We start from the raw sequence: 9,358 nt of genomic DNA, 5'->3' as shown, positions 1-9,358 counted from the left end.
CAGCCTGGGGCAGGCGGTGTGTCGTGTGGTTCTGTAAGTAAGTAGTAAAGACTCTGCTTGTTTCCCGAAGCTCTGTGCTGCCGGTGCTCGGGGATTTTCCATCGCGTAGCCCTGCAGCCCCTCGCTGACGCCGTCCGGTCTGTGATGACAACCATTTGCGACCTCCCCGAAGACGTCCTGGTGGAGCTGCTTTCGCTGCTGCCAGCCCGGGAGCTGATCCGCGCCTGCAGACTGGTCTGCACGCAGTGGCGGTACGTGGTGGATCTGACCACCCTGTGGAAACGCAAGTGCCAGCGCGAGGGGTTTTATGTTCAGAGTTTGGACAGAAGCGTCTCAGACTGGAAGATCTTCTATATGCTCTGCAACTTGAAGAGAAACTTAATCAAAAACCCCCGTGCTGAAGGTTTGTTTAATTATTTATAGTAGAGAGCTGAGAGTTTCCTAAGAGTCAGAATGAGTCAGTGTCCTGCATTACTCAAGTACTGCTGGTGGCGTGGGACTGTCCAGCTACTGATGGATCTCTGCTGGGTCAGATCCACAAGTAAACATCAGCAAACTACCGTGGATAGATAAAGCATTGATCAATATGTACCTGTGGTTGTGACCAGAAAAGTATCTGGAGTCACTAAGGCCCCAGCACTGCGGATGGTGATGGTTAATTTGCACAGCAAGTACAATATGTTAATGAAACTATCAGGTATTGGGATTAAACATTTGGGCAGCTGGGGAATTTTTGTTGTTGAAGACTTGATTGACATGACTACGGTAGTTCTACTTTATTACTGATTATGAGTTTCTGATGTGGTCAGGAAGTTGCTACCTATTGTCCTAGCTGCTGACACCCACATGTCATGGTAACGTAAAGGCAGGAGTCGCTTTCAGCTGTAGGAAAAAATACAATGTATCTGAAAACTCATCAAAGTAGGTTCCTAGTAGTCTTCTGTAACTGATTCTTTAACAAAAGCAAAGACGCTGCTGTAAATTGTATGAATGTAACATTCATCTTTGATATCTATGTTTTTAGAGAACTTTCAGCACTGGAAACTTGATAATAATGATGGAGATAAATGGAAGATTGAGGTTCTGCCTGGACCTCATGGAAAAGGGATGCCAGACCCTGAAGTACACAAATACTTTGTCACTTCATATGGGTAAGAACTGGATTCCAGTAATCTGGAGCTGGGAGACCTGCTTCCTCCTGTCTGTCTGCAAAGGCACTATGGTTAGAAGGCAGGTCACTGACCCTTAGCCCATGTGTGGGAAAAGGAAGGTTATACTAGTCTAAGGAGACAAGTGTACTGCTGAGAGAATTAATCCCAGCATGTGCTAAATTTCTCTGTCCCTACCAAGAATTTCCTGTAACTTTTTTTATAGTCATGCTAATCCACATGGGATCTCTCCTACTCTTCTACCAAGAGTGGTGGGCAAAGGTTAAGGTTTGGCAAGCTAATCAGATGCACTTGCCTGAGAGGGTCAAAGCTCTGTAACTTCTAAGAGTGGTGGGTGCATTTGTCATGCTAACAGCTTGGAAAAAAGCTGTCAACAGAGGAGGATTAGCTGCTTTTACATCCATTAAGCAGTATTTTCCTGTTACCAATATATGCTATACAAACACAGGGACGCCTCTTAATCCAGCTTGTAGGTAACTATTTCTTCTATCTAAGAGTGAAGCTAATCAATTCACTTCCTTGTCTAGTTCTGGCTATGGAAGAAGACATGCCTTAGCCACGTCAGCCTTACAGGCCTTCAAGGTCTGGATGGGCTTTTAGTAAGAATAAAGCTGTCAGGCAAAGTGTGGATGTTGAGAGGGAGGAGATGTGTTTTGTGAAGTTGTGAATATTTCTATTGCTGTTGCAGGCCATGCTTCAAGTCTCAACTCATTACCCTGCAGAAAGAAGGATACTGGAATCAGTTGATGGATGAGAAACGGCCTGAAATTGTAGTCAAGGACTGGTAAGCGTATGCACTGAAAACTAGAATTTCCGGCATTGGCCTAGAGATAAGCTAAGCCTCTGAAGCTTTTCATGTTATAAAATTAGTTCTTCATCCTTTGGGAGGTGTAGCTCTTGAGTAAAGCATAAGCTAAATCTAAGTTTATTCAATGGGCTGTAAGGAGGTGGCAATCCTGTGAAGAGCAGGATAGCTGGAAGTTTTAGAACTTCTTGATATAGCTATGGGGATGACATTCCTTTTCTTCTGCAGACGGGGATCCCCTTGGAGGCTGTTTTTGAACACTAAAGAAAACACTGTATGTACAACCCTGCTCCTTGATTACTCCCTGCCTCTCTAGGTATGCCGCCAGATTTGACTGTGGGTGTCGCTATGAACTTACAGTGAGGCTGCTCTCCGAAGATTACATTGTCCTTGAGGAGTTCCGCCCCGAGCCAGTGGTTATAGAGCAGTGGAATGATGCAATGTGGAGAGAGGTGAGCAGCAGCCCTGTGGGCAGTAGCTTTACATCAGTATTGTGACACTTGAATCTTGCAAGTCTTACCTGGCCAAAAGTCCCAAGTGGACCTACTTTCTCTGCTCTTCAGCCTCCTCTACTCAATACAAAAGGCAAGTCCTTGCTGTTGACAATGCTGAAGAAGCAGTAATGCCATGAAAGAGCTAGGTTTGATTTGTAGGTGCCCTGCGTTTTTTAAAGAGTATCCCTCGGGCTTCTGTGTTATTTTAGGTCAGTCTCTTTAATTGTTTCTGTTTTTCACTTTTTTGTCTAAATAACTTATGTTACAAGAGCACAGTTCTTGGTTTTATTGGATCAAAATGCTTTGTTTTAAAACTACTGCATGGATGTCATTTAAAGTACTGCAGACATTACTTTTCTTAAACTGCTAAACGTGTTTAACTGGTTTGATTGGCTGTAAATTCCCCATTACGTTGTTGCTTACATGACAAACATACCTAAGAATCAAGCTTAATGTTACGTTTGACTTCAAGAGGATTTCAGGGCAGAAGGCTGAATAAGGGAGGCTTTCTTCCCTGTCCCTCAAAAAGGGGTATGATGCACTTTCAATGAAGGTATCTTAGAATGAGCTTTTCCCGAGACCAAGACTTGCATACTGTAGTTGTCCTAGCTTCTAGGTCAGTGCTGGTTTATTTAAGCAAATTAAGAGGAATTTTATTCTTTCTCCAGATTTCTCACACCTTCCAGAATTACCCAGCTGGAGTTCGTTACATCTGGTTTCAGCATGGAGGCCAAGACACCCAATTCTGGGCAGGATGGTATGGCATCCGAGTGACAAACAGCAGCATCACCATTGGGCCCCTGACATTGTTATGAAGGCACAATATAAGCGTTTGCTTTTACCTCAGGACTGTAACCAGGTGGTCTCAGGTGCACTTATTTGTCTGTACTCTCTGGGTGAGTGTCCTGGCTTTGTCTTGTGCAGCTGATCTCAAATACAAGCAGCTGGTTCTCCTTGTTCACGGCAGAACTGCTGCAGGCCCAGCCCTTTGGAAGGACTTCTGTCTTCATCTTTCATCCTCCTGTACTGTGGATGTTACTGCAGTTACTAGTGCCCTTCCATGGGAGGAAGACTAGGACAATTAAATATGACATCTGTCTTTTCTAGTTAATACGTCCTTGTGCTACAGCCAAATGCTGTCTTAAATAGAAACCGTTTCTTGTTTGTTTATGGAACTTCTGAAAGATAAGGCTAAAATGTTTCATTTCAGATTATCAATGCTGTCCTCAAGGGCTGTGCTACAGAGAGACTTGTTTTGTATGGTACTTTACTGTTTCAGTTTAATTATGTATAAAACCCTGTATCTTTCACATCAGACCTTTCATAGCATAAGGAAGCTGTCAACCCTTTTTCATAAATGCTGTGTCACTGGTACTTAATTCCTTACCCTTTCTGTAAGTGCATATGATCAAAATGGTACATACCTTCCCTGCCCCAAATGCAGCCCATCATTGTTTGAATAAACAGCTAGAGAAACAGAGGAGATAACAATCCCTTAAGGTGGCTACCTTACAACACAAGTGCCTTTCGATTGTGCTGGGCTTTTTCCATACTACCTTTGTACTACCACAGTACTTGGTTTGTACTGAACAGTCTAACCCTATATAAAATGTTAAAGCAGTGGATCTATAGCATTCTTGCACTTTTTACTTGGAGGAAGCAGGGAGGTACTATACTGGCTGTCTTATCAAATTGTCTGACCAACAAGCTCAGCTCATATACTATGAACCATGTCTTCTACTCCTGTACGCATAGAGCCAATACTAAGGCCGCCTTCCCTCTCCTTTGATAGGTGTAGGATTAACACCCTTTCCCTTGTCTGTTCTCTGTTAGGAGTAGGACATTTGGCAGTGTCCTTGCTGGACAAATTCCACCTTGCTAATGCCACTTGTGGGTGAAAGGGGAGAGACCAAGGTTGAATAGCCTCTCATAGGAATTAACAGATCCCATGTATGTTCCAGAAAAGGTGTGGCAAGGTGGTGGAAACTCCACATAAAATACAAAGGTTCATACAAAATAAAAATACTTCCTCACTTAAGGGGGGAGGCTGGTTTGGACAGAACTCAGCCTAGTTCAACTGGAGTAAAACTCAGTATTTATTGAAGACTACTTGGGACAGTCACAGTGGACAGACACTACATAAGGCCTCACTCACCCTTCCTATGAGTCCATTGCTCTAGTGGAGCATGTAACAGATCGCTTGTATCACTACCAATGTGCAATGGCGATGCCCTGTTAAGGTGAGAACTGGATTTGTACAAAGCGCTGACTGCATACTGCAGTTGGCTATATCCTGCCCCCAGGGATTTGCTGTAACAAAACCTGTACTCACTCTCACACACGAGTGTACATGGGAACAGGCTCTGGCTCCACATTCCAAGTCAGTTCTATATACAGTGATAAGCGCACTTGAAATAAAGAGGCAGCAGCTGCTCTACATTCACCCAGAAGGCCAGCTGAAGAGACGGTTATCAAGGTATGGTTTGTGAGATATTTCACTGGAAGATCAGATGAGGCTTGAAGGCAAGGAAGATTTGAAATCAGGTGCCTTTGTGGCCTCGCTCTTCTACATATAGCTGCATCTGGAGAAAAGAAACAAGCATCAGTTCTGTTTGATATGCAGGTAGGTGAATGGAAAAAAAGTCTGCAGCAAGCTAAATAGGAAGGGTTTGTACCTTCCCCCATAACCAGATTTCCTATTTTATTATGAGGAGTCTTGCCCTGTTTTCATTACTGGCACAGGTATCTGCAATACTAAGCAATTATACTGCTCCACAATATTAAAACTGTTATCCCACAGAAAACTGCAGAGCTGGCATCAGGGTAGACAAAGCCTAGAACTACGTGCAGTTTCGGCCACCTCTTGGGCCAGAATGCTCTGCTCACCTTTAAGATATCAGATGTCATAGTTTTCAGGGGAATAAGCCGGGGGTCATGCATGTGCACGTCTTGTTCATCAGCGAGGATCCACGGGAAATCCTAGGGGCAGGAACACAAGGTGCTTTATTTGCAGAGAGGCTGGCAGACTGTAAGGTAAGCTCTCTTTCTTGGCACTAGGTCAGCATAAAGTGAATGAGAGATCTAGTGGCTGAGGGAAGAAACAGGTAACTCAAACCCTTCATAACAGCAAAACTTAACACTTGCACACTTGGTGTAATTATCTTCAATTACAGCATCAAACTATAATGTTAACCCATTTTACTTATTCCAAAGGTGACATCTCACTACTTTAAAAGATACATTCTTAGCTGTCCTCAGCTAGCATATTGTATTAGTTACACCAGCATTTAACTGCAATTCAAAAACGTTCAGGGCATGGATTGCTGTCCTGCCTTGCAATTCTAACGGTTGGCCTACTATACTACCAGTTTCCATTACTAAGCAGTAGAGAGCAGACTTCCATTTTGAAACAATTTTATACTTCACCAGATTTATTTATTGTGCCTTAGGACACCCAAAATAACTTGGCTCAGGGAAAAAAGTTTCCCTGTACCTACCCAAGGATTCTTAAAAAAAAGCAAAATCTTGCTTTAAAAAGTGATATGCACATGCTTTCCTGCAAGATACAGTGTATTTGTGCACCCAAAACCCACTAGTTACTTAAATCTTAGTCTTTCTTGCTATTTTTATAAAGAATCAATCATCCACACATAGTGGATGTGGGATGAGAGGGGGGGCTTTTTGTTACTTAAATTCAAGTACCTATTCTCTATGTCAGAGTACTTTTAAGTGACTGAGCAGGCATTATGCAGTGTAAGTATTGTTACAATCTAATTCAGGCATTGAAGCAGCTTTTGTCTGCAATTGTGGCTGGTGTGTGGTGAACGTGGTTGGTCACCTCACCGGTGTAAACCATTTTAACACTTTCAAAGCAAAGTTGTGAAGTGTATCATGTAAAGCTAACATACATGTTCAAAATATCTAGCAGCCTTAACCTTAGAGATTCCAAAACTCTTTAATTTCCAGTCTTTGCTCTGCAGGTTGCTCACACATGCAATCAGGTAGCCAAAGATATCACTCACCTTTATCACCTGGATCTTTTCCATGTTCCGTGTGGCAGCCTCCCGTGTGTGAACCAGAACTGTGAAGGTGCAGCCTGCAAGAGAAAGGGTAGGCTCCAGATCCAGGGTCAACTAACAGGGGATTGGACACTACCTATTGTTGTCTCAAGTCAAGTAATGCCATGCTATTAGGCTGTATGGACGTCTTTACCTGGGGGATTGTTGTCAAGCACAGCATCGCACACGCTGATCTTCAGGATGAAGGCACGCAGTAACTGCTCCACATGGGACAGCAGGGACTCTGAGCTGTTGAGGAGATAGTTGTTACTGGCATGCAGCAAAGTACCAGGGCCTGGGGCTGCTTCCAGAACACCTTTGCAGGGGCAGGTGTTGGATGCCATGCAAAGAGTATGGATAAGTTTCCAGAAATAGAAACTTTACCTAATGGAAAGAAGAGGTGGCTGGGTGATCTCAAAGACAAATCTCTCCACAGGGTGGTGCTCTTTATCCAGGATTACAACTACAACCTTCTCCACATCATTCTGCAAGAACAAAGATAGAAAAATCTCCTCCTCCAAAACAAGCTGTATTCTGCCCCCAGTGTGCTTCACATACTTCTGATAAAGTGGGAGTATGCGTATTTGTTGGGGCTCCCAGCACTAGCAGTTATCCAAAGCTTGAGCACTGTCAGATTATTATTACCGATCAGAAAAAAATGCTTTTGCAAAGCTATTTCTTCCTAGATGTTAAACTGATAGCTTATCGCTAAGGCCCAGGGAGATAAAGTGCACTAAATAGTACATTTCTCCAGATGCTGTTTTGGAACAAAGGAGGAAATTACAGCTATCTCATTGCAGCACTCAGGAATGGACAATGATGAGGAAGTTAAGATATGCTTAGACCATTAGCCAAATATAGCAGCTTTGTACTACTGCAATGTAAAACTGACCTATTTCCATTCTCCAAATGTGCATTAGGTTGTCTGTAAAAAGCAGACAATGCAAAATCTGCCAGCATCCTACATCCTGAAATGTTTCATATGGTCACACCTTTCTCTCACAAAACCTAGAGTTCAAACCTACCTTTGCTTGCTGGCTTACAGCAAGGCATTCAAACTGCCAGATAGGTGCTTAAACTTAAATGTATTCAAAAGCAGAATGTTAAGTTAATGTGTAGGATGATGTAACTGAAAATATATAGCTATATATATCCTCATGTGCATGCATTAAATGCAACTAAATGCCAATGATCAGCAGCAAGGCTGGGCCTTAACTGCAAGGAAAGGTTATGGACCTTTATTTTTGTGAGTAGCTTTATCAGCTAACGTATTGTCGATGGTAAATTTGTAAATAAATTTTGCAATGAAGACAGTATTTATCTTCTCTTACTTTCTATCAAAACCACTCGCAGGTCCCCGATACGATCTTACCTTCTCGAGCAGCGGCTTTACACAGTGCAGTGTGTCCTGGATGTACTGATTCAGCTCTGGGTGGCAGGACATCTGTAGCAAATACAGTGAATAGTGAGAGCTGTGTTCTGATGTGAACCAGGACAATGCTAAATGGGAAGACTTAAACAGAAGCACCAATGTGTTACAAGGCACTTGAGTCATGCTTCAAATAGAATTTTTCACCACTAAGTTGCCAATTCAAACCAATAATTCTTTCATGGAAGGGTTAATTAGCTGAGGCAGATCACTGTACCCACACAGCTGTAGTATATTGGGAATACATACCCACAATAACATATTGGGAATAGTATATTCCAACTGTCTCTACTTCCTAGGAAGCATGCTTTCATGTTACCTTACTGCACATAGCTGGGGAAGCCTTCTACTACTGTTGTCCATGATCTGCTTGTTCCATGAGTACTGCTGTATCCTCAGCTACAGGGCTGTCTTCCCTTTTGACAGGAACTAAGTTCTCTTCAAAAATGAGTTTGCACATTAAAACAAACTCTGGAAGTGATTTAGCTTGTTCTGGTGAGTGTTGACTGATCCCTGCTATTTTTCTTGTCCACGTGGTTGTCAGCTTCCAGGAAAATCTCCTACCTGGACAGGTACGTTGTATTTTTTCCTCTTCTGAAAGATCCCAATAGGGTAAACTTCTCTGACATATAAGATAAGGTGAACAGCCACTTCCAGAAATTCTGAAAGAACATCCGCAACAACTGAAAAACAAAAGTAAAGGATGCTGAAGTAGGGAGGGGGGCAATACCATATACTCATAGGAAAATTTTTTTAAGGTATTTTTCCCTGTATAAATTTCACCTGCTGCCCCTTAGCTGCAGGAAGTTTAGGGATAGAGCAACCTTCCAACAGCAATTCCACAAGCTCACATGCCAACAAGAAGCCTTGCAAGCATACCAGTTTGCAGCATAGCACAACACATTACCTTGCCCAAAGTTAAGGTCCTGCCGTGTGAGAGTGGTCATCTTTCCCAGAACCTGGAAGTAATCACAAAAAGAATGTTTATCTTCTGGCTCCTATATTATTATTAATATAGTCAGCTCATGGAGCCATCCGCTTCCCTAGTGCCCCTGAGCTCGAACCCAACAAATTGTCCTCTGCGCTTAGTCACAAGCGTATGAACACTGCCACGACAAATCCACAGGGCCCACTATGAAAGGTTTAAGCACTCTCCATATCCAACAACACGTTGTCAGAAATCACCAGTGGTGCAAAAACTGAAGACAACATCATTGCTGTGTTCTGGCTCACACCTCAGATTGATAGATTACTCATAATTTTTTTAATTGGGTTTTATTAAAAAAAAAAAAGAAAGAAAATCTGTCCCATTCACAGTTCTTCACCGTCTCCCTCCCTTTTTGATGCATTTTGCTAGGACTGGAGAATTCATGACACAGGAAAGCTTAGACAATCACTTTTTA

General features: G+C 42.7%; 2 protein-coding genes across 2 annotated transcripts; one reads left to right on the top strand and one right to left on the bottom strand.

Moving 5' to 3' along the window:
- Window positions 1-144: 144 nt before the first annotated feature.
- On the top strand, window positions 145-3,497 carry LOC104070990 (F-box only protein 6-like). The gene is made up of 5 exons (XM_009576411.1): window positions 145-403; window positions 1,025-1,151; window positions 1,858-1,953; window positions 2,291-2,426; window positions 3,137-3,497. The coding sequence occupies exons 1-5, from the start codon at window positions 145-147 to the stop codon at window positions 3,281-3,283; spliced, it is 765 nt and encodes a 254-aa protein (XP_009574706.1). The 3' UTR covers window positions 3,284-3,497.
- A 1,054-nt stretch (window positions 3,498-4,551) lies between these two features.
- Window positions 4,552-8,909, bottom strand: MAD2L2 (MAD2 mitotic arrest deficient-like 2 (yeast)). Its single transcript, XM_009576410.1, has 8 exons — window positions 8,863-8,909; window positions 8,520-8,638; window positions 7,899-7,970; window positions 6,911-7,011; window positions 6,681-6,775; window positions 6,491-6,564; window positions 5,355-5,447; window positions 4,552-5,050 (listed from the first exon to the last, which is right to left on the bottom strand). The coding sequence occupies exons 1-8, from the start codon at window positions 8,900-8,902 to the stop codon at window positions 5,009-5,011; spliced, it is 636 nt and encodes a 211-aa protein (XP_009574705.1). The 5' UTR covers window positions 8,903-8,909; the 3' UTR covers window positions 4,552-5,008.
- Between the last annotated feature and the right edge of the window lie 449 nt (window positions 8,910-9,358).

Source organism: Fulmarus glacialis, unplaced genomic scaffold, assembly GCF_000690835.1.
Source record: "Fulmarus glacialis isolate BGI_N327 unplaced genomic scaffold, ASM69083v1 Scaffold45824, whole genome shotgun sequence".
Taxonomy (NCBI): Eukaryota; Metazoa; Chordata; class Aves; order Procellariiformes; family Procellariidae; genus Fulmarus; species Fulmarus glacialis.
This window is presented reverse-complemented; position numbering and strand designations above follow the sequence as displayed.

What these genes read in the sequence shown, in the direction of transcription:
- LOC104070990 (XM_009576411.1), top strand. Translation starts at nt 145, where the DNA reads ATGACAACCATTTGCGACCTCCCCGAAGACGTCCTGGTGGAGCTGCTT. An exon ending in CAAAAACCCCCGTGCTGAAG is followed by an intron (nt 404 to 1,024) that starts GTTTGTTTAATT and finishes CTATGTTTTTAG; the next exon opens with AGAACTTTCAGCACTGGAAA. An exon ending in ATGATGCAATGTGGAGAGAG is followed by an intron (nt 2,427 to 3,136) that starts GTGAGCAGCAGC and finishes TTCTTTCTCCAG; the next exon opens with ATTTCTCACACCTTCCAGAA.
- MAD2L2 (XM_009576410.1), bottom strand. Translation starts at nt 8,902, where the DNA reads ATGACCACTCTCACACGGCAGGACCTTAACTTTGGGCAAG. An exon ending in GGACCTTAACTTTGGGCAAG is followed by an intron (nt 8,639 to 8,862) that starts GTAATGTGTTGT and finishes TTTGTTTTTCAG; the next exon opens with TTGTTGCGGATGTTCTTTCA. An exon ending in TGACATCTGATATCTTAAAG is followed by an intron (nt 5,051 to 5,354) that starts GTGAGCAGAGCA and finishes TCTTTTCTCCAG; the next exon opens with ATGCAGCTATATGTAGAAGA.